Source organism: Melanotaenia boesemani, chromosome 19 (genome assembly GCF_017639745.1).
Source record: "Melanotaenia boesemani isolate fMelBoe1 chromosome 19, fMelBoe1.pri, whole genome shotgun sequence".
In the NCBI taxonomy this organism is placed as follows: domain Eukaryota; kingdom Metazoa; phylum Chordata; class Actinopteri; order Atheriniformes; family Melanotaeniidae; genus Melanotaenia; species Melanotaenia boesemani.
Window position 1 is genome coordinate 16284785 of NC_055700.1, and position 22789 is coordinate 16307573.

General features: G+C 38.4%; 2 protein-coding genes across 2 annotated transcripts; one reads left to right on the forward strand and one right to left on the reverse strand.

Moving 5' to 3' along the window:
• Positions 1-26: 26 nt before the first annotated feature.
• On the forward strand, positions 27-7050 carry stard7 (StAR-related lipid transfer (START) domain containing 7). The gene is made up of 8 exons (XM_041970090.1): positions 27-2873; positions 3228-3391; positions 3506-3555; positions 4111-4221; positions 4407-4489; positions 4618-4717; positions 4818-4902; positions 5019-7050. Exons 1-8 carry the CDS (start codon positions 2425-2427, stop codon positions 5195-5197), a joined length of 1221 nt encoding a protein of 406 aa, XP_041826024.1. The 5' UTR covers positions 27-2424; the 3' UTR covers positions 5198-7050.
• Positions 7051-12440: 5390 nt separating this feature from the next.
• drg1 (developmentally regulated GTP binding protein 1) lies at positions 12441-21808 on the reverse strand. Its single transcript, XM_041970720.1, has 9 exons — positions 21642-21808; positions 20112-20235; positions 19800-19975; positions 19625-19694; positions 19218-19387; positions 18870-19000; positions 14570-14737; positions 14293-14415; positions 12441-12783 (listed from the first exon to the last, which is right to left on the reverse strand). Exons 1-9 carry the CDS (start codon positions 21678-21680, stop codon positions 12684-12686), a joined length of 1101 nt encoding a protein of 366 aa, XP_041826654.1. The 5' UTR covers positions 21681-21808; the 3' UTR covers positions 12441-12683.
• Positions 21809-22789: the final 981 nt, after the last annotated feature.

Below are 22789 nucleotides of genomic sequence, written 5' to 3' on the forward strand. Positions count from 1 at the left end.
ATGAGAAATCACGTTTGGACTGGTTACAAAATAATGCTATATGATTTAGTACATAGACCAAGAAAATCAAGATCAAATACAGGTGACATCAATAAACTGCTAGTGCTACTGTGTGATCCTGTACGTCACAATGTGCTCTCTGACTCATTCTGACACGACTTGGCATAGGCTATGTCTGCGGCTCCAAATGTTCCAAATAGACATGAACTGCAATCGTCTCCTGCTATCACAGCAACAAGAAACAATGTCATGTCAAAACAAAAGGGGTAAACAATCGATGCTGGTGCTGTTATCGGCAATACAGAAGAGTTGTTACACACTGAAGCGCATTTGGCCGGAAATGACAACATTCATTCTCTAACAAAAGTAGTTTTCTTTGCTCACCATCCGTTTATTATGCACATCAAGAGGGATGGTGTTAAGCTGAAAAAAAGCAGTGCTCAATAAGCAAAGCAAATCTATTTCGTCTTTATATAAATATAAAAATGAGGATAGGGACAATGAAAAAGACAATAAAGTAATAAAAAAGACAGTGGAACCATAAGAGCATTAACAGAAGAACAGCACATAGATAAGATAATTTCATAACACACTATCCCTTTCACATATAAACTTATTTGACGTAATCTTTTTAAGGATCATGGAAAATGCCATTTATAATGAACAGGTATCTATGTAATTACGATTCCTGTCCCAGAACTTGAACGCAACATTTGCATTTTGTATGCGCGATGTTCTGTAAGACATGTTATATGATGTAAACTCGTCTGGATTTTATGGTTTAATGATGACCATTTCCAGAAAGAAAATCCATACCGCTAAAGATCTAATTTGTTTCTTCAAGTCTCACGTAAGCCAACTACAGCAGTTGTAGAAAACATACCATGTTAGTAGGATTACTCGACTTTATATCTCGACTCCAACAGTTCAGATAGGAATTATTCAAAGTTAGTGCCCGAATCTGGTGGACAAGATACTGGTGGATAAAATGTGTCTTATTTGGTTTTACGATGCACTTATCCCTGGGTTTTTATAAACAATTTGAGCCACTGCAAGCTCTAAATGAAGAAGTAATCTACCAAATTGCAACAACTTTCATAATGACACATGACGCGTTGACAATTTGGTTATTCAGTTAACCCTGGGGTACCCTAAAGACGTTTTTATATGCAAGTCTGCACAAAATAACCAGCATTTCTGATAGGATAGCCAATTTTACAGTGTTAAAACCAGAAGCGAAATACGTCTCTGTTGTGGGGTCTTGATGCCAAGGAGCCTCTCAGAAAAGTTTAGCCTCGAGTTATAAAGCTCTTATTCAATGTGCAGAAAAGCAGCGCCACCTGGTGTCCGAACTTTAAACAGAATAATTTTCAATACCTCTTTGGGTCGATTTTAGTGTCATAAATTTTATATGGGGTACTCAGTTTTCCTTTCCCACTGATAGCAAAAATAATTATAGGGTTCTGATTGAGTACAGACATTTTAATCATTATTGCAAGAACAATTTACCAAATGTTGTTTAAGTCAACACCAAACATTTCAGCCAGTATGTTTATTTTTTACTCAAAAGTGTAACTGCTGTCTTGAGTGATCTTACGGTATGCATTTCCTAACACGTTTAATTTGGTCATTGCCTGATGAATTTGCCTTTGGACGCCACTGCTAGAGGGCGACTCCGACTTCCTCTTCATAGTTTTAATCCTGCTTTTGGTGGAGACCAATCCTGAATCAGATTTATAATATACTTTTATCCTTTGGAGGGATCTCGCTCTACTAGCTGGCATACCAAATCTGATCCCAGAACAGCAAATAACCTATATGGTTGAGGTCCAAAAGGGACATACGAACTTGCTGGTGCTTGAGCTGGTAATGTTATGACAGGCTTTTGTAGAAGCCAATAATAATTATCCCAGTATGAGCACTAACCAATCAACGATCCCGTTACAATTTGTAAGGCGGGCTCTGTGAGTGGGCGTGCTAGAGACAATAGGAAGAGGAGGTCAAATTCACTTCTAAAGCTTCACAAACGTGAGACCGTGCTCAAGAAAGTTTAACAGTAAGATGGACGTTTAATGGGACTTTGCAGTATACTTTAAAGTTAGTACAATTCCAATTAGGAAACAAAAGTGGTGACATTGGTAAGAATGTTAGTTTATCTCCGGATCAATAGTGGCCAAGAGAGGCATCTAGCTAATGCTAACGCTGCATGACGCGTGTTCACACACGAGTAGACAGGCAGTGTTTCTGTCATGATTAAGTTTGGAATTGTGCTAACCATCTTTATCTATAGAGAAGGGATGTGTGATGTTTCTCCGCAGAGCATACATTTAGGCTAAAAAGGTCTTTCGCTAACATTGCTGCTCCACGTTGTTGTCTCTGGTATTTATCTCCTCTTTGGGACCTTGTGTCACGGTCACAGCTGTCATGTTTCACTCTTTGCCTCGTCGTCCTGTCTGCGAGATGAGTGTTAATGCATTGAGGCTTCAGAGCAGCAGATCATTCAGGTATGCAGTCGATGAGGGCCAAGGGAAGCTGCAAAGGCTTCCCTGGCTGGGTAGGAACGTCTCAATGCTGTTGTCCTGGCTCCAGAAGGCAGGGGTTGGTGCCAGTGAGGCCTCGGGTCAGAAGAGGAAAGGGTTGCTTTCCATTTTTGCGGACCACTGTGGCTTTGTGACAGGCCAGCGATTTCGCCGTGCTTGTCAGATTGGTGAGCTTTACTCAAACCTTTACTCCGAGCGAACCAAGTGGACTCTAGTAGGCAACATATGGCGCAGGTTTCAGAGCAAGCACGCCCATTCTGGCAGACTTGTGGCGGCCCTGGCAGGTGTCTTCATGTGGGAGAACGAGAAGATTCCAGACGATGAAATACGCAGGTTTGAAATCGTATATAAATCGATTCATCTATGTAATTGTGCAAACATCGGTATGGCATGTTGGGGTAAAACTAATTAAATGTGTAGTTCGCTGTACAGTAGTCTTTCCATTCATTACCAATCTAGCTAAGATATTTTGGCCATTCTCCTTTCTTGTAAACTCTCACCGCTACATGGGAGTTACTCTTAAAAAAATAGCTTCTCCACAGTTTCATGGCTTTTAAACAGTTTTGTCCTTATACATTGTCATTCAGTTTAATGTACAGCATGCCATACTGATTTGTCTATAACCTGTAGTGTCAGCTGTGCAGTGTGTTAAACCTGTCTTTGACATTGGCATACCTCTTTTTAAAGATGTGGACTCGAACTACAAGCCCTGGAGGCTGTTAAACGCCTGTGCACATCTTCAGGAACTGTGACTGGACCACAGGAAGCTGGCTGGGAGAGTGTGATGGAGAAGAAAGATTTCAGAGTTTGGAAGCGACCAATTCCCAACAGTCACCTCTATGAATACAGAGGTCAGCAAACTCACAGGCTCACACACGTGTGATTTATGTTTTTGACAGGCCTATATCCTAATATTCTTATACGTTGGTGTTTATAAATAATTGTATTTCCCTTTTTGCTTGCAGTATTGGGTTCATACAGTGATGTCACACCAAGACAATTCTTCAATGTACAAGTACGGACTCCTTAAATCTCATTATATGCAACTTAGTCTGTGTCAGATTCAATTAGAGCAGAAATTAAGTGAAACTTAAGACAGACAGGAATTAGCTGTTTCCAAATTTACCAAAGCAGAATCATATGCTGTTGAGCTTTTCAGTTTGTTATATTACATTGCAAATCGACTTCATCATGCATGTTTATCTGTTGCTATAAAAGGAGGGCTGTGGCAGAAAAGAAGTGGAGCAATATTTTACCAATAATATGAAAGCACTAGTTGTATACTAAATTATGTAAGTATGGAAACACTAACAACATGGTGATTTCGACTCAACATGGTTTCTTTTGCAGGTGTGCTGTGTGTTTTACATGCTCAGTATGTGCAGCACAAGGCCTACTGCTATCAAATGAATATTTATTTTGTAACTGAAAATAAATGTGCTGTGTTGTAACAACATTGGCAGCATTCTTAGCATATTTTAGTTTTACAATCTATCCCCTGTCCTCCCTGTATGTGTGTGACAGAAATGCATCAAACACTATATTTAACACACCTTTCTCTTTCCCCCAGTTGGACACAGAGTACAGGAAGAAGTGGGATTCTTTGGTTATCAAGCTTGAGGTGGTAGACAGAGATGCCAGCACAGGCTCTGAAGTCGTGCACTGGGCGACACACTTTCCTGTGAGTTTGATACTTAACTGGAAGAGGAAATGTGTTTTGTCATGTGTGTATTTACAGATGTGTTTTATAATAGCAGCAGGAGTTGGTGATCAATGTTTCCTGTTTAGATGAGCAATGGCTAGTCTAGTTTAATAAATGAAGCAGTTTTGAGTCATTTGTTAATTTAGCTTAATTTTTCCTTGCAGTATCCCATGTATTCGAGGGACTATGTGTACGTGCGCCGTTATGAAGTTGATGTCAATAATAACCTGATGATCCTGGTATCCAGGTGAAACTTACAAATATGTTTTTGGCTTAAATATGATTTGGCTTTTTTTAAGCCTTTTGAAACATAAATTGAATACTGTTTTATATCTTTTTTTTTTACTTTTTTCCATGTGTAATCCTGTTGTGTAGAGCCGTGAATCATCCCAGAGCACCAGAGACTCAGGAGTTTGTTAGAGTGCACTCCTACCAGTCGAAGATGGTTATTCGCCCCCACAAGTCCTTTGATGAGGTTTGTGGTGAATGTGATGGAGCACAAATGATTTAATTTTGTTAAAACATTATATGTTTTGCAAATTTTGAGTTTGGATTAATTTTTTTCCTCTTCACAGAATGGATTTGATTACTTGCTGACCTACAGTGATGACCCACAGACTGTCTTCCCTCGTTACTGCGTGAGCTGGATGGTGTCAAGTGGTGAGCTTGGGATTTTTTATTTTTTTGTTTGTTTCTGCTTGGCTTCACATTTAACTTTTTCTGTAATAGTTGATTTCCATATTTTGTCCCCTGTTTCATCCCGTTTCCCCCATCAGGTATGCCAGATTTTCTAGAGAAGCTGCACACAGCTGCCCTGCGGGCCAAGAACTTGGAAGTGGGGATTCATGACTACACGGGTGTTGTTAAATCTAGCGACACCAACCGGCAACCAAGCCAGGAGCGCCTCAGTGGAGAAAACACACACACAAGTGGTCCTGGGCAGATCTATGCTTGAAATGGAAACTTAATAGAGCAGTACTTATGTTGGCACATCTTCACTTGCACTCAAGTCTGAATTAAACCCTCCAACCTCACCTTAAGAGGTGCACCACAACCGAAAAAGTTTTCAACCTATGTTAAAGACACATGTATATAGATGTGGTTAAACTGGTTGTAAATCGGATGTCTCAAAAACATCAGACTGCATTGGTGACATTAATCTCTTTGTGGAGAAAATCCCTTTGCTTTTCCAGCCAATGTCACGTTTAATGTTGATCCTGCAACCATCAGTAAGATTGAACCAAATTTCCAATTTGTAGAGATGCTTTTGCCAAAGCACTGTTTCTCTCATCTTAGCATCCTATGGATTGTCATGTTTGACGAAGGTGGACTTTAAACCTTGTTCAGACTGCCAGCGTCCACACAACTGTGCCAGTGACTTTAGTGTGATTTCTAAGGGAGGAGCCATGGATCTGATTTGGCAGCATTGGACACAGAACTGGACGGTACTTGTGAAATGTCAGGACTCGGCAAAGTCCATCCACTGGCAGAGGAAGAACTGTGGCCTCTATGACTAGTTCTATGACAGGTTCTTCATTTCATGGATTTAAAGCTTGTTGTTTCCTGTTTGTTTGCAGCATGAGAGATTTATGACTTGACAATGAACATTTAAGAAAAGCTCATAAAAAATTATTCCTGAAAAAAAAAAGAACTTCAGAGGACAAATCTAGGGCTTTCTTTTGTGCTTTGAAGATGAAGTGTGTTTGTGGTCAGCACAGTTCAGGTGTCACGCTGTCCTCTTTACAATGGGCGTTAAAAGCTGCCAGCCTTCTGAAGATAAACCAGTCCTTCAGCGTTAGGGGCATAGTGTCTTATAACAACCATATAAATCCTCATATGCAATGATACTTATGTGCTTCAACCAAGGCAGTTGGACAAAGACACAAGCCTGTACCCTTTTTAGTGTAACATAGAGCACTGATGCTACATTACAGCCCGTTTGAGTCACCAATATTTAGGTTGTCCCATTTCAGCTCACCTGTTTGTGTTAATCAGTATAGTTTGTACTCTGGGAGTTTGTCTTTTGTGTATTACTCTAGATTTTTGTACGTTCATAAATTAGCCTGAAAACTGGAATACTTTTTTTTTGTGTGTGTGTGCGCGCAACAAGGTCCAACGTTTTTCTGCTTAGTTTCAGTCGTACAGTTTTGTGGATAATAATGAAACTCATTCACCCTTGGAAGTATTTGCAATGAGCTGTAAGCGGGGGGTGTAACGAATGTAAAAAGAGCACCTCAAGCTGTGGAGTAAAATGTTGCCTAGTCATATGCACTGTTTACTGCCTCAGAGTGGTACAGGTATCCTAGCAATCTGTTTTGAAAAGACTTGTACTAAATTTTAATGTCATTTGTCTGAGTTTAATTGGCTGGCTGAAAGTCATTATGGTCTGTTCCGTTTTGTCCCACATCAGCACTCATACATCTGTGCAGTGGGATATGTTTAATTCTGTCTTGTGAAGTATATCTTACTATTCAATGACAGTGGCAGTGTGAGATACTTTGATGAAAAGGAAATGCTTGTTTCTAATGTTCTCATGGTTTAACAAAACTGAAAAAATTATATTAATCAAATTAAACATGCCATGTTTACTGATTTTAAGTTTGTGTGTGAATGTAACCTTTTTATTTTTATATTTGTAGACACGTGTGCTACTTGCAGCAGTGATGAGGAGGTATCACGATTTTCTTGTCTTTCTGCAGGTGTAATGTCAATTAGGAATGGTGATATGCTTGTAACCCAGATTAATTAGAAAATATTTCAAATGGAAGAGACTAACTAAATTAAATAAACATCTTCATGTGCATGTTAGAGTTTGCAGCTGGTGACCAGAGAGTAGCTTTGACCCTGTCCTGTCACAGAAGGGGATAAGTGTTGTGTCTGTGCTAAATAGCCATTGTGGTCCAGTCTAATGGGATAATCTGTAAACCTCATCTTCCCTGTCTAGGTGAAAGGTCAGTAACAAACTGCACTAAGACTCAACAGTTTATTGACAGCACTCCTAAATCAATCGGTTTGAGCAGGCATAAGTTAAATTACACTTTATACTGATTATATGCAGTGTATTAAATTCAAACCTATTATTTTGGCTCCTTAGATGGAGGTATCTAATAGTTAAAAAAAACACATTTTATGACACAAAAAGCCAGAAAGAAGACCAATCAAGGTCTCCAGTTTTGTGTCTATACTGAAAGTTTTCACAAAGAACTTTGTTCATGTCGTAACTGTTTAGCTAATTTATAGAAAATCCTATTAGTTGTTTTCTGTTTTCCTGGCTTAAGAAAGTGTTTTATAATTTATGGAATTATGAAGAATCAGCTTCATATAAAACCAGTTAGAAGCCACCAGTCAAATTTTATATGCAAGTATTTTCCAGTTGTAAATACATCCTCTATGTTTAATTAATTCACTTGTGGGTGAGCAGTAAGCATCAACAGTAGATGGGCAACTGTCTGATTTGAAAATGCTTAATTTATTTTTATCTAGTGTGAAAATAAATTATGCAGATGTCCACGCTGATCCGTACATCTGCCTGAAACCAGGAGATGTACAGAAATCACTGACCATGGTTTTGTTGTGAGAGACGTAATCTGAACTGATGTGTGTGCCTTGTTGTCTGCACTTCTAATTCTACTGCAGTTTTTGACATTTTGACAAGTCGGACACTGAAAGCAGAAAATAAAATCAATAAAACCACAATTTAATGTCATAATGGCTGAAGTAGGAGCTTCAGTTCATGGTCCTTCTCTCTCAGTGCCGTGGTTTAGGAAGACAGTTGAGTCGTTAATGTTCTCAGTGCTGTTCTACCCGACAAGCTACAGAAATGGATCAAATGTACTTGAAATAATAAACATTTTAAGATGGAAGGTACAATTAAGAGAAAAACTATTATGAAAAAAAGATTGTGACTATATATAAATGTCAAACTTATCTGAAATGCATGGATAAATATTTGTCCACAGTCAAGCCCACTCACGCTTACAGGTATTATTTTCAGGCTGCTGTTTCATCGATGCTCATAATTACATTTAAACGTGTGTGTGTCATCCAAGATCCACAGTGCACAAGTGTTTGGTGGAAAAAAACCAAACATAAAGAAAAGTGGGCCAGGTTTTACATGTGAAATTTATTGTTTCAGAGCATACAATTAATGAGGCATTGTGTACTGAATTTAAAATAAGCAGATAAGCTCCACAGGAATATTATCTCAATATAATTTCAGGAATATGAACCACGGCTGAAGCATTTAGACATGTATGCACCAGTACAGCAGTGTCTAAGTTGATTTATAGGTCTGTGACGCCACCAGAGACCAAACAGAAGACACATTGTTTTAATATATGACCTCTACTTTCTGAAATTAATGGAGTTAAAAGCCACTGAGCACTTATTGTAATTGATTTGCTCCATATATTGGACATATTTTGACCACACAGCTTGTAGAAAATGACAGTTTTATCTATATTAATACCATGAACCCTTACAACGTCCCACACCCCACCCCTCCACCCATTTTTTTCAGTCTTTATTCAACAAAACAAAAAAAGGAGTTCTTAATAAAACACATAGGGTTCAGAGATTTTATTTATTGGTTATACTCCATCTTTTAGGACACCATGAGATAAAACAACATGGATTACAGTTAATATGAAATGAATGCTTCTTGAGTACGCAAGAGTTGTTTCTGTTTCTCTCATTTTTTGTCCTGCTGTAATGTTCATTTACATTATTATATTTAAGAAAATGTAAAACCTAACATTAGAAATATGGGTTTCCTTAAACAAACAAACCACAAAAGAAGTCTGGCAGTTGATAATAAAATGCAGATAGTGCTCACAAGCCTCCAGGGTGCTTGGCACAACCATGGACAGAGGATGCACTGCATGGTTAGATCAAGCACAATGGGGTCCTGGGCAAAGATAATAAAAAAAAAAAGAAAAGAAACAAAAAAGATAACAGAGATCACACAGGTCCAACTTGGCATACGGCATCCAAACAACACAAGCACTTATTGACTAACTGTATATGTAGATGTTAAGTTAAGGGAACAAACCATGGCATTTGATATCAGTCCATTTTAGAGAATAATTAACTCTCAAAAACCCTGAAAAAGACACAACATTGTCAAACTATTTTCTGGGTTTTCATGAAGGATAGTTCATTAGCATCCACAATGTCAAAATTTAAAAGGAAAGCCAAAAAGGTATGTGACGGTGGTTCGTGATTAGATTGTTTTAAAAATGTACCTTCGATTAGACAATGGTCTACAGAAGCCTTGTAGAAGTTGCAGTTAAGAATATCTGCAGAATAATAAAAAGAAAGATTACTCATAGGTCATGATCACTGCGGAAAAAAAGGTTACACCCTTCATGCGCACAAACTGCGACAAACCCCACCCTCTCGCCCTTCTCGCCCAACTCCACCACAAAGATAAAAATTTAAAAAAGAAAAGAAAAAAATATTTTTTTAATCATTTTATGACAAACATAAAAGTAATCAACATTTTCAATATTTAAAGCAGGCCTATGACACATTGGCTTAATTAAACCTGCTCCCCCATCAGTCCAGTGGACATTTTCCCCGTGATCAATGGAAACAGAGTTTGGGTGATTTAGTTAAAAATCATCACATCTCATAGAGTCCAGAACCAGGAATTTAGCTAATAAGTAACTCAAAACGAGCCTTGGTGGCCCACTGACTTCAACTATTATAGCTATCTCCTCAAGCTAAAGACACAACCACTTCTGACATTTTTAGTCCTAACTGTGTTAACTGTCAGTGAGTGCAATGTCAAGAGTCATGATACCATCAAGCTAACAGAGCTCTTTACCCAAAAGGTTTTACAATCTTGTTACCTTCTCTTGAGTCTCTTTCAGCTCCCCAGGGACATCTTACTAAAATGAGAAAGCACGGAGCGATAATCAACTTAGGGCTCAAGCAACTGTACCACTTTGTGTGATGAAATGACACCAAAATGTGTTTCAGTGCACCAAATGCAAACTGCATTTGTAGAGACCAAATGATAGAAATTGTGAGTACTTTGGGTGCAAATGGTGGGCGGTGGCGATGAAACAGATCTCAGTTTTCCAGAACAATGAGGATGTTTCGTTGGGATGCAATGAGGCTGATGGGATGGTTTCAATGCACAAATGATTGTGATACATTATTATGCTTTCTTACCTTGATTTTTGTGAGTTTTTCCTTCCTTCAAAAGACTCACCTCGAGAAAGTCTTTTCAGGAGCTGCCATCAAATTATCTTTAACTATAAATTTAGTATAATTCTAAATCTGGTTGAGAATCTATCAGAAAAAAATTCATCAAATTCTTTTCTAACCAAAAGTCATATTAACCAACTTAAGAAATGATCCATTAAACACTAAATATGAGAATTAATTTTAACTTAGTCTAAATTTTACTAACAACATCCAATTTTTCTTTGGGTTTTGATGAAAAAAACCCACCTTTCCATCTGATGGCCTCAAAGTTGAAGTATAATGCAGGCGGCTGAGGAGAGCGAAGGCGACTGGATGATCTGAGTGGTGTCTTGGGGTCTTCCAGCTTGCTCTACTGGAGACAGACTGTCCTGACTGCGTCCTCAGCACCCTTCAAGTCCCCATCTCCTGCCCCTCCTTCAAGCTAGGAGGGGTTGGTGATGTTCTCTTGGGATAGGTGCACTGGCAACGAGGACTTGGTCAGTCTGGGATTGGATGCAGGTTGGGGAGTTTGGAGGGGCCACTGGTTCCGCATTTCATAAATATTAATACAGAGTCCTCCCTCTCTAAATGGGTAGATTCTTTAATTTTGTTAGAGGGGGAAGTGCTTTATTCACTTAATGGCTTTTATTAGTGCCCAGTCCTCAACTCTTTCATTAGCTAAAGTGCTGCTATAATTTACAGGGTAAAAGGGGGTGGGGAAGAGGCGGCGTCTGAGGAGGGGTTGATCCTGCTGCTGCTGGACAGCCAAAGCATTACCCTCAACCACTGCGGCTTTTACTAAAAAGCAGCTATTTGCTTAGATTAAAAGAAACTTCTGTGTATAACATCAAATAAACTCCCAGTAGAATGATTTCTGAACCATTAGTGTTGTCTCTCTTGCACCTTGGCTTTTAAACACTGAATTTTAAGCATTGAATGTTTGACTGAAGATTTTGCAGACAAACCAGTAAAGGACAGAACATGTTGACCATCAAATGTCTGATTACATATTGCAGCAAACATTTTTAACGTTTATGCAATGTTTTTTTTTTCTTAGAATAGAACTTTGTCATTGCAACAAAATTACTAACCACAGTAGGTTTTTCACAGAAAAAAACAAACAAAACAAAAACATCTGTGATATTGTAGTAATTTCTGTGTTCCAGTAAATGCAGATAACCCAAAGCTGCAGTATTGTGTATAAAACAATATCGTGTATGGCTGAGAACCCCTTTTGTCCAAATTAGATCAAATGCAAGGGTTATTCAATCTGACAAAATTCAAACTTTTCATCCTTTCAGCATATTAAAAGGGAATGTAAAGTATTTATTCTTCAATATCAGTACGACTTAATAATTTTAATCTATATTTTTGCGCATGTGCTGGCACCATCCAATGCCACCACTAACTAGCATCTGTACAGACACAAAATGTCTCCTCCAGTGCACACGGGCCAGTATATACTCATATCAGCTAATACAAGCCCCCAGAAGTGCACCCACCTCTGATAAAAAGCTTTATTTTACCCTGTGGAATGTTGCAAACAGCTGGCATCTGATGACCCCAGACTGCATCTGAGTGAATGAACTGATTAACCTGAGTGGCCGTCCCCACCAGAAAGACAGAGTGGCTCACCGGTCTGAATAACTGCCCTCATCATCAATGTCACATAAATCACTCGACTGCATAGTGCCTTCAAATGAAAGCCCCCCCTCATTTTTTTTTTTTTGCCTCTACCAGACTGAAATGTTCTTGGTGACACTGCTACTTGCATTCACCAATGCAACGTTACTGTGACGCTTTAGTCACGAACTAAATGTGACACAATAAATGATCTTGATTTAAAAATAAAATAAAATAAAAATCCCTGGTTAAACCATATATTGATAACATGCCAATGATGATTTGGAGAACCTGAATTTCTTTTTATAATGTAGTAATAATAATGAAAAAAAAGGACATAAAAAGGCAAAAAGCTGCACAACAATGAACACAGGGAGATTCCATTATGTTTTTATTGTAGTTTATTTCAATGCAAGCCTTAACCAATATTCAATATGAACTTTCATAATGTTAAGTACTGTGGGCTCTTTTAAATGTGACACATCTGCATCATTGTTTTTAAATTAAAACAAACTATCTGAAACCACAGGACAAAGATGCTCTACAATGGACATGTTTGGTGGTTTATTGAGCTGCTGTATCAAACTCTGTGATGCACATGTCATGCAGAGATGCAGCCAGACTCTTTATTTTTTGACCAGCTGGATAACGTCTTCATCTTCCATCACGTGGTCCTTGCCCACCTTTTGAGGGTTGTGTTTTACAGATGAGCCCCACACAAGCGCACTGCAAGAGAGATTAATATTACTAATATAACATTATAGAATAAAAAATAATTGTCATTTATTATTGATTCCATTAGAAACTAACTTTCAGAATGCAATGACATCCTTTGGGTAAAGCCATCTAATTGTATGTTGCCTTTTGGCCCATCCACTCCCTTGTGGACGTTTGAAGCTCAGAAGCCTAAATATACAGACTGATTTACTATCTTTGTTCACCCATTTGGTGAAACTGATCATCTGAGACCAAAAACTTGGCTGTGCTTCACTGGCATAGCTTATTATAAACAGGTAGTGTCTGTCATTAAAGTGACTGCACTGTTTCACATGAGGGATGCCTCAATCCTCTTTTTTGTCAGACCAAGAAGAGTTCAAGTACTTTCATTTGTATCCCAGCCAATGAAGAGTAAAAATATTAGTGGCAATATTAGTTGTAACAATGTACGACTGTTTCTGCTCATTGCAGCTGCAGCATTTAGTACGTGCTGTTCCAGCTGGTCGACATGTCTAGTTAGAGTCAGTCTCTCTCTCTCTCTCTCCTGAAAGTTTGCCAGGAAGGCGCAGACAAAGGCAGTATGTTTAAAATGCCCAAATATTTTATATCTGACCTCCGCAGCAAAAACCTTAAACAGACTGTGGGAGGATGAGAGTGACATAGTAGGCACACAGTGAGAAGAACATTCAGGCATCATATGTGAAGCACATCATGAAATGCATCCTGGCTAGTGTGTGAATTTTCAAACTGCTCTGCATGTAGAGCGCCTCGCTGCAGCACAGTCCTCATCAATCCCATTTGCAGTTCTACTGATGCAAAGCAGATGCTGCATTACAAATATTAGCTGAGCTTCTGGAGGCTAAAATGTCCTGCAACAAGATGTTCATGTGCTTTTAAAAAGCCAAGCACCTTAAATTCCAGGATCCCTGTTATGCAGTGTTAACTGGGAGCCTTTTACTTGTTATTCAATATATATTTTTTTTAAAAACCTCCGTCCTCCATTTTCACTTTCTTCTTGCTACTTCAGTGTTGCTTGAACTGATTGCTGTGTTGGTTTTTCAGGATGTATCAAAATGCTAGATTTAAAGGAAATCATTACACTTCTCTTGATAATCAGTGCACAATTTGCAGTTTGTTTGACTTTTATCATAATTGCATTTCCTTAAAATATCTCCAAACAGCTCACATTATTCCTCTTCTCTAAAGCATAATAAAAAAAGATCCATTTTTCAAATGAGTGATATACAACAAAGCACATCTGCATCTTTTTGTTTTTCCATATATAAAAGGGGTTAAAGAGACCAGGATAACAGCAGCTAAAGCTGAAACTGGTTTCTGTGCCGACATAGTTGCATGTCACTTGACAAAGTCTGTTGGTTTAGAGCACTAATTCTCCTGACTAAGATGAACATGTTTTCATCTTGAATGTCTTGGTTTCAGCAAAAATTTCCCACAAGAGATATGAGAAATAAGTCATTTTTAAGGCAGGAAACTTTAGGCCAACTCTACAATACTTACTACTTGAATTCTTTGATGAGGTTTTTGTGAATCTTTAAGCAGAAATCCTCGACTGAAGTTCGCCCATCAGGAAGAACAACAGGAGATGTGTAATCAGGGAGCTGGCCTTTTGGTTTGGTGTAACTGTAAATCAGGACATAATCATGGTCAAATTTAAGATTAAGAACATGCAAACATTTACTTTATCAGCTCCTTGACTGAAGCATTTAATTCTTGACTGCCTGCTGTCTTTATTAACAGCTCCTTAAAAATCAACAACAACAAAAAAAGCCCTTACATGCGCACTAGCTTTAGGTAGTCCCACATCTTCTCCAGCAGGTCATCAAAGTTCCAGCGGTGGTGGGCCGAGATGGGAACGCAGTGGGGGACCTTGTAGATGACGTCCAGCTCCTCAATGGAGATCTGGTCGATTTTGTTGAGCACAAAGATACAGGGAATGTAAACCCTGTTGAGACAGAATCAATTAGTGCTCAGTGACTACCCCTGTTGGCTGATTAAGTTCAAAGTAAAATGAGTTTAACAGAATAAAAAAAAATTAAAATAAAAGATTTTATAGCTGTAACTTTATGCAAGTTGATTCAGTGTCATCAGATACAGGCTTACAGAAGCATTGCAGACAACTTTAAAGCTGTATTTACACATGAACACTTGAGATCTTGGTCTGGTTATAACCTGAGGTGTTCCGCTACAACATCCAAAAAGCATCACACAAGTCAACACTGAAGGACCATCTGACCAGCACACACAATAACTTAAATGGACTGCATTTGACGTGTATTGATATTTCAGTACCTGCTGATGTTCTGGAGATTTTACAAGTGGCCCGAGTGGAAAATCTGTCTGGAGTGAATGTGTTAGAAAAGTACCAACCCAAAGCCCTTTTTAAAAAAATATATATATATTTTTAAACAAGCTACTGCTCCAAAATATCCCCAAAACATTTCTGGACTCCAGTGCATGTGCAAAAGCAGCTTACGTAACTCATTGTCAACCCCTGCAGAATCAGGTGTGGAGTGAGTAGAGACTTGTATTGAAAAAGTTCACAGTTTTTTTGTTTTTTTTTTAACCTTTCCTTCCCAATGTTAATGAACAACACCAAAAAACAAAAAAGGTTTGGGGTGGGGGTGGGAGGCAGCATGGGGTTGATTGTACAAGTCTGAACTCAAACAGAGGCATGAAACACCATTGAAAAAACTATATTTCCTCATCTGGTGTAATGATGGTGGTGGAGAGCCCTCTCCAACATATCTGTTTAGAATTTCCCACAGGTGTTCAACTCAGTTGAGAGGTTCAGCTCATCATACCACTCAGGAACCTTTCATGCCACACAGATGACAGCAGCTTGTCTATATTTGCACTGACCGTTCCCGCTAAGGTACCAAGTGAATCCCAACCATGTCAGCATTTTTTTATTTTTTGTTTTAAATTTATTATCCAACTGCATAATATTTGTCAGTGCATTGCCTAAGTACAAAAAACAGAACTTGTTGATATACTGGTTTGTGGTTACGCAGCCTTATACATGCATATTTACCAATATTATTTTCTTACTCCATATTCATTCATGCATAATATTAAAAGGTAGAGTAGGTGATGTTTTCCTACATCAAAGAACGGTACACACTTAAACGTGAGGGACATTATAGCAGAAACAGTGCCTATATTGAGCTGGAAAAGTAAAACTGTTTTGGAGAGGGCTACTTCCAATAAAAAAAAAAAGCTGAAGGAGAGCCAAGCAAGAGCTCTACTACTTGATAGGTAAGATAATATTATGTCTTTATGACTTCTGGAGAATATTAATTGGTTTTAGGAATTTTGTTGTCATTTATCCAGCCAGTTAGAGGACAAAACAAATTGGACGAACTGCAGTGTTAGTAGAAATCTGAATCGATGCTGCTCAGCGCTCAAGAACCTTCGGTAACAAGCATTACACGTTTTTGTGCTTCAGAGGGGAAGTCTGAAGAAAGGGGTTTGAACTTTTGAATTGTGTATTTTAAAAATGCAGCTTGCTCTAAACTTTTTTCCAGGATCTCCTACCCTACCTACCTTTGAATTACCAATATCTAGTGGTAAAGATCGGCATAGAACTTACTTCAAATGCCAAGCCCAGTTGTGAACAAATGGTGGCCAAAAGTATTCCACACAAACAAGTTTTCATCTGTAATTGGATCCAGTGGCCTCAGATGCAACAATGACTGCACTACAGGTAACGTTTTCAAAGTTGTGAATGCATGTACTGTCTTCTATGTGCCAGTTAAGGCGTTACTTATCCCAAATGGTGCTGTAGCACCCATCAAACAGAGCCGGTCCTGCAATTTTAAAGCTCAGAGGGTTCTCACTTCACACACAGAGTTGTTTGTCCATTCAGATCCACCGTAGTAAAAATGGTGGCACCAATATGGCAGCTGCCATGCATGTGGACACATGGCTAGTAGATATAAATGGCTCATTCTAAGGGAATTAAAACAAAACTGTTTAAGTGATTAGGTACAGATATTCCTTTCTCAATGTTAGCAAACAGACATGGACAAAATTGTTGGTACCCTTCGGTTAATGAAAGAAAAACTCACAATGTTAACAGAAATAACTTGAATCTGACAAAAGTAATAATATAAATTCTATGAAATTTAAACAATGAAAATCAGATATTGTTTTTCAACTATGCTTCAACAGAATTATTTAAAAAAAAATAATAAACTCATGAAACAGGCCTGAACAAAAATGATGGTACCCTTAACTTAATATTTTGTTGCACAACCTTTTGAGGCAATCACTGCAATCAAACGATTCCTGTAACTGTCCCTCTCAGCAGGCATTTTGGCCCACTCCTCATAAGCAAACTGCTCCAGTTGTCTCAGGTTTGAAGGGAGCCTTTTCCAGACGCCATGTTTCAGCTCCTTCCAAAGATGCTCAATATGATTTCGGTCAGGGCTGATAGAAGGCCACTTTAGAATAGTCCAATATTTTCCTCTTAGCCCTTCTTGGGTGTTTTTAGCTGTGTTTTGGGTCATTGTCCTGTTGCAAGACCCATGACCAGCGACTGAGACCAAGCTTTCTGACACTGGCCAGCAAATTTCTCTCTAGAATCCCTTGATAGTCTTGAGATTTCATTGTACCTGCACAGATTCAAGGCACCCTGTGCCAGATGCAGCAAAGCAGCTCCAGAACATAACAGAGCCTCCTCCATGTTTCACAGTAGGGACAGTGTTCTTTTCTTGATATGCTTCATTTCTGTAAACATGGAGCCGATGAGCCTTGGCAAAAAGTTCCATTTTTGTCTCATCTGTCCATAGGACATTCTCCCAGAAGCTTTGTGGCTTGTCAACATGTAGTTTGGCAAAGTCCAATCTGGCTTTTTTATTATTTGTTTTCAACAATGGTGTCCTCCTTGGTCGTCTCCCATTAAGTCCACTTTGGCTCAAACAACGACGGATGGTGCGATCTGACACTCATGTTTCTTGAGCTTGAAGTTCACCTTTAATCTCTTTAGAAGTTTTTCTGGGCTCTTTTGTTACCAATCATATTATCCGTCTCTTTGATTTGTCATCAATTTTCCTCCTGCGGCCACGTCCAGGGAGGTTGGCTACAGCCCCAAGGATCTTAAATTTCTGAATATGTGCAACTGTAGTCACAGGAACATCAAGCTGCTTGGAGATGGTCTTACAGCCTTTACCTTTAGCATGCTTGTCTATAATTTTCTTTCTAATCTCCTGAGACAACTCTTCCCTTTGCTTCCTCTGGTCCATATTGAGAGTGGTACACACCATGTCACCAAACAGCACAGTGACTACCTGTAGCTTATATATAGGCCCACTGACTGATTAGAAGATTGTAAACATCTGTGATGCTAATTAGTGGCCCTACCTTGGATTAACATGTCCCTTTGGTCACATTATTTTCAGTCTTTTCTAGGGGTACCATCATTTTTGTCCAGGCCTGTTTCATGAGTTTATTTTTTTTTTAAATAATTCTGTTGAAGCATAGTTGAAAAGCAATGTTTAACTTTCATTGGTTAACTTTCATAGAAGTTTTATTTATTATTACTTTTGTGAGATTCAAGTTATTTCTGTGGCCATTGTGAGATTTTCTTTCATTAACTTAAGGGTACCAACAATTTTGTCCATGTCTGTATATATTCCATTCTCATTTCCTATTGATCTTCTTACTATGAAGAGAATGAGCATTTGTATTGTTGCAACCAACCCTGTGAATGCTTTCTTTCTATCCAGGTGCATGGGAATTATAACTACTTAAAATTAATCTTGGTGTATCTAGTCCTTATTCATCAAAATAGCACCACAATGAGTTAAAATGCATAACTCATTCTCTACTCCATTCTTTGAAATACATTTGTTTTGTTTTTATATTGTGCTGCATTAAGTAATTACAATCCATCCCACAGGTTAAAGCCAGCAGAAATTTAATTTGACTGTGCACTGTAAAAAAAAAAAATAACAGCATTTCTAAATATATCTGCATTGGTGTACTGGGAGTTCCAATGGGATTTCAGATTTCAACAAGCCCCACCCACAGGGGGATGACTAACGTAGGCCCACTCTGACACTTCAGCAGCTTACCGATTTCCCTCCACCACATCAATGAGGTCATCTGCTGTGGAGTCGCTGCGCAGAGTGATGTCGGCGTTGTGGATCTTGTACTCCGCCAAGATGGTCTTAACTGTTTCAGCGTCAAGCTCACTTTGTGCACACTAATGAGAGAGGGAGGACAGGCATGATGTCAAGAAGACGCAGAATATAGAAGAATTCTTGTACATTTAAAACATCTGCAGTAATTAATAAAATTTTTACTGAACATCTCATCACACAAAACCTCTAAGGATGCACTTATTGATTTCAGAGTCTGATTTTGCAGTAAAAGTTACCAGAGTTTTCCTTTTTTTTTTCTTTTAAACAAGTGTGACATACTGTAGCAGTAAAGTTGATGCCTCCTTTGTCCTTCTTCTTGAAACCAATGTTGGGAGGTTGCTTGTTAAGTCGAATGCCAAAGCCCTCCAGCTCATGCTCTATTAGCTTCTTATGAACAAGAGGCTTCAGCACATCGAGCACTATCAGGATTAGATTGCAGGTTCGGGCCACTAAGTAATGGAGATGGGGAGGAAAGGCAACAGCAGTTTAAGCAGTTAGTGAGAAACACTATTTACATGCTGTAGAAATATGCTATAGAATAAAACTTGTTCTAGTTTTCTTGTAATAATTCAGCTAATTCAGTACTAACACTAATTTTGTTCTACTCATTTAGCAAAAAGAAATTCAAGCTTTTCTTTTTTGTTATTTTGTCATGTGTTTGTGAGCCTTGATGACCACATCTGTACCTGCAATGACCTGTCTGCCTCTACCCTTGCCATCCTTGGCTCCTTCAATGATTCCTGGGAGATCCAGGAGCTATGAAGGAATAATGCAGGCAAAGAAATCCATCAACCAACTTACAGTCAACCACAGTGAACACATTGTTCTCTTAGTACAGAAAGAAAAAGCTAATTTTTGTACCTGAATTTTGGCACCTTTATACCGAATAACTCCGGGTACTGTTGTAAGTGTGGTGAACTCATAAGCAGCAACCTCAGAGTAGACACCTGCAAGGTTACTGAGCAGTGTTGACTTTCCTACTGAAGGAAAACCGATAAAGCCAACTCGAGCATCACCAGTTTTTGCTACATCAAAACCTGAAATTCAGAGATAAGACACCAGAGTTTTAATGATTCATAATTGACCTTCATATATCATTAACTCCTATCAGATGACAGAAATGAAGTTTATATTTGCATTAAGGGAACTAAATTTGCAGTATTATGATCCCACCTTCTCCTGTTCCACCCCCACTGCCTCCTTTCGGTGTGATGAGTTCCCTCCTCAGTTTGGCAAGACGTGCTTTGAGCAGACCCAAGTGGTGAGCTGTGGCCTTGTTCTTCTGCGTCCTGGCCATCTACAATAAGTGGCAAAACATGTTAACTGTGCAATATCTTATAATAATTAGTGAAAAGTATATGCTTTTATTGCCTGTAATAAAATATAATTTAATGTACACTTAAACTATCTGATTTATCTCCCTGCAAGAGACTGACACCTAGATATGGGCTTTTTTACTGAATGTTGAGATACATTTGAAACCTCTACATAGGAGCTAAAAAGGTGGATCTTCCCATTAGAAGTTAAACCATTTCTCACTGTCCTGTCTTTCAAGGACTTGGGAAAGTGGCAAAGAATCAATCTCTGTATTGGAGACATGGCTGAACCACCATATCCGTCTCAACCCAAGAAGAGCAAGCAACCTGGAGTCTAGTCTCAAAATGCCCCTTCACTTCTCTCAATCTGAAAGAAATTAAACAAATCTAATAGAAACCTCCACTGCTGCCGGAACCAGATGAATAAATTGAGTCACATCTTCAGAGCAAATCACCTTTTTCAGAGGTTTTCATTGATTATATTGACGCTGCATCTCTAACTGCAAAAACTTCCTCAGAAAAGTCCTTAAATCAAGTTCAACGTCTCAGTGTATTGTAGAACCTTTAAATCAATGCAAATTATATCATAAATGAAAAACTTGTCCTATAGATTAGTCCAAAAATGTGATAACGGTACAAAATTTCTCTCTGTGTCCCACAACAACATGCTGCAGCATGACACAGCCTGACAACTTGACCAGATGATCTACTTATGCTGATCACAACGACAATGAGAGGATACTGTCCAGATATAAACAAACACATTTCAGGAACAAATTTAAAGTTTACACTATTTTAAAACAACATTCAAATAATATATGAAAGAGTGCAAACATTTCAGAAAACAAATATAAAGCTTTACAATCGACAGCTTTTAGCTATAAAACATTACAGAGATAACATTTAAGGAAAGTACCATCTCACAGTAAGACCGGCGGATTTTTTCCATTGTAGTACTTGCCAATACTTAAAATATCCCATATACCAGAAGTGTAACACATTTAAAACTCGAACTGTTTAGAAAACACACACAGACACACACACACACTGAGAAAAAAAACTATATATATATATGTCTTAAAGGAACGTCAGGTTATAAGCTTTTTAACTGGCAGTTATCCAAACCAACCAACTCACTCACTAAAATCATTTTGACGTTGACATGCGTCCAATTCTCTTGTTTAATTCATTATACCTATACAAGTTAAATGAATACAAAACAATTTTTATTATACACTAACGCGTCAGGAACACAAGGGTGAGTAATATGAAGTGTAAATAGAGGCCCGGTTGTAGATTTTTTTTTTGCTAGCGCCAACAGCTAACGGCAGTTAGCTAAAAGGAGACTGAATCAATGAGCGAACCTGTCATCAAACCTTTACCTTACCTCATTTTCAATCTCTGCTATTTTAGCGAGTAAACTCATGATGAAGATGGTTCCAATATACAATTCACGTTAGGGAGATAGATTAAGGAAATTTCACATGGAAGTTGGCAACTTTAGCTGCTTCGCATGCGCACACCACACATATGGCAGCGTTGTGCGCGGTTTCCATGAAAATCTCGCGAGGTCACAGATTGTGTTCTTCCCGGTGTGTGACGCGCAGGCCAAATGAAACAGAAGTGAAGTTTCTGTGCACCATGCCTATTAAGTTTGCAATTTGTCAGCGAAGCACGGGTGTTCAGATTTTGATGCAATAACAGAAACAAAAAACGAAAACTAACTAATTAACTAACTAACTGTGGAGCACTTGCTCTAAGCAACAGTAATTTCCCGAGTTTCCGTTCAAATAACATTTTAATAATAGAGCCAACGGTTTCAGTACCTTAGATTTATTAAATGTGTGCATAATTATGAATCATTGTACTATATCTCTGCACCCAAATAAACAGAAACTGACTGCACCTCAATCACCTGCAGGAGCTAAGTGCGATTTATTAGTCTTTCAAAATTCAACTATTACACCAACTTGAATTGTGACATTGGTATATTGCATTTCGACCCCGTGATGGGTGTACCATGCCTTTCGCCCGCAAATTGCTGGAATAAGCTTCGGCTTCCCCACAAACCTGAATTGAAAATGGATGGATGGATGGTATGTAACACTGCATGCATTTAATAATTTTTGGTTTACAATTCCTCTGCTTCTTAAGTAATGCATTAAACATACAGCTTTTACTTCTAATGTAAAATTGTAATGTTGCATGTGCACTTGAAACGTGTAATAACTGTTAATGTTCTTATAGAGCACGTAATACACTAATTACTGGATAAGGCACATAGTTCAAATAGCTCTCATATAACTAATCAGTATTACAGTTATAGCAACCGAAATCGTCATTAGGTCAAATAAACATTTTTTAAGAACCAAATAAGAATAATTTAACCCTGATGACATTATTTGCTTAAGGATTGCACTCTTATTTTTGGTGACAGGACACAATAAGCCTCTTACAGTCTATATTTCATAGTTTTTTTTATTGTGTGCATCTCCCCTTAGCACACAAAGGTCTGTCCTAATTTTAGCTACACAA

Bases quoted from the DNA above. Each gene is read 5' to 3' on its own strand.
- drg1 (XM_041970720.1), bottom strand. From the start codon at position 21,680: ATGAGTTTACTCGCTAAAATAGCAGAGATTGAAAATGAG. The intron at 19,976-20,111 runs GTGGGATCATAA...TCTGAATTTCAG, and splicing joins TGGGGGTGGAACAGGAGAAG to GTTTTGATGTAGCAAAAACT. The intron at 12,784-14,292 runs GTAAGTATTGTA...TCTCTCTTGCAG, and splicing joins CTCATCAAAGAATTCAAGTA to TGCGCTTGTGTGGGGCTCAT.
- stard7 (XM_041970090.1), top strand. From the start codon at position 2,425: ATGTTTCACTCTTTGCCTCGTCGTCCTGTCTGCGAGATGAGTGTTAAT. The intron at 4,490-4,617 runs GTGAAACTTACA...CCTGTTGTGTAG, and splicing joins CTGATGATCCTGGTATCCAG to AGCCGTGAATCATCCCAGAG. The intron at 4,903-5,018 runs GTGAGCTTGGGA...TTCCCCCATCAG, and splicing joins GAGCTGGATGGTGTCAAGTG to GTATGCCAGATTTTCTAGAG.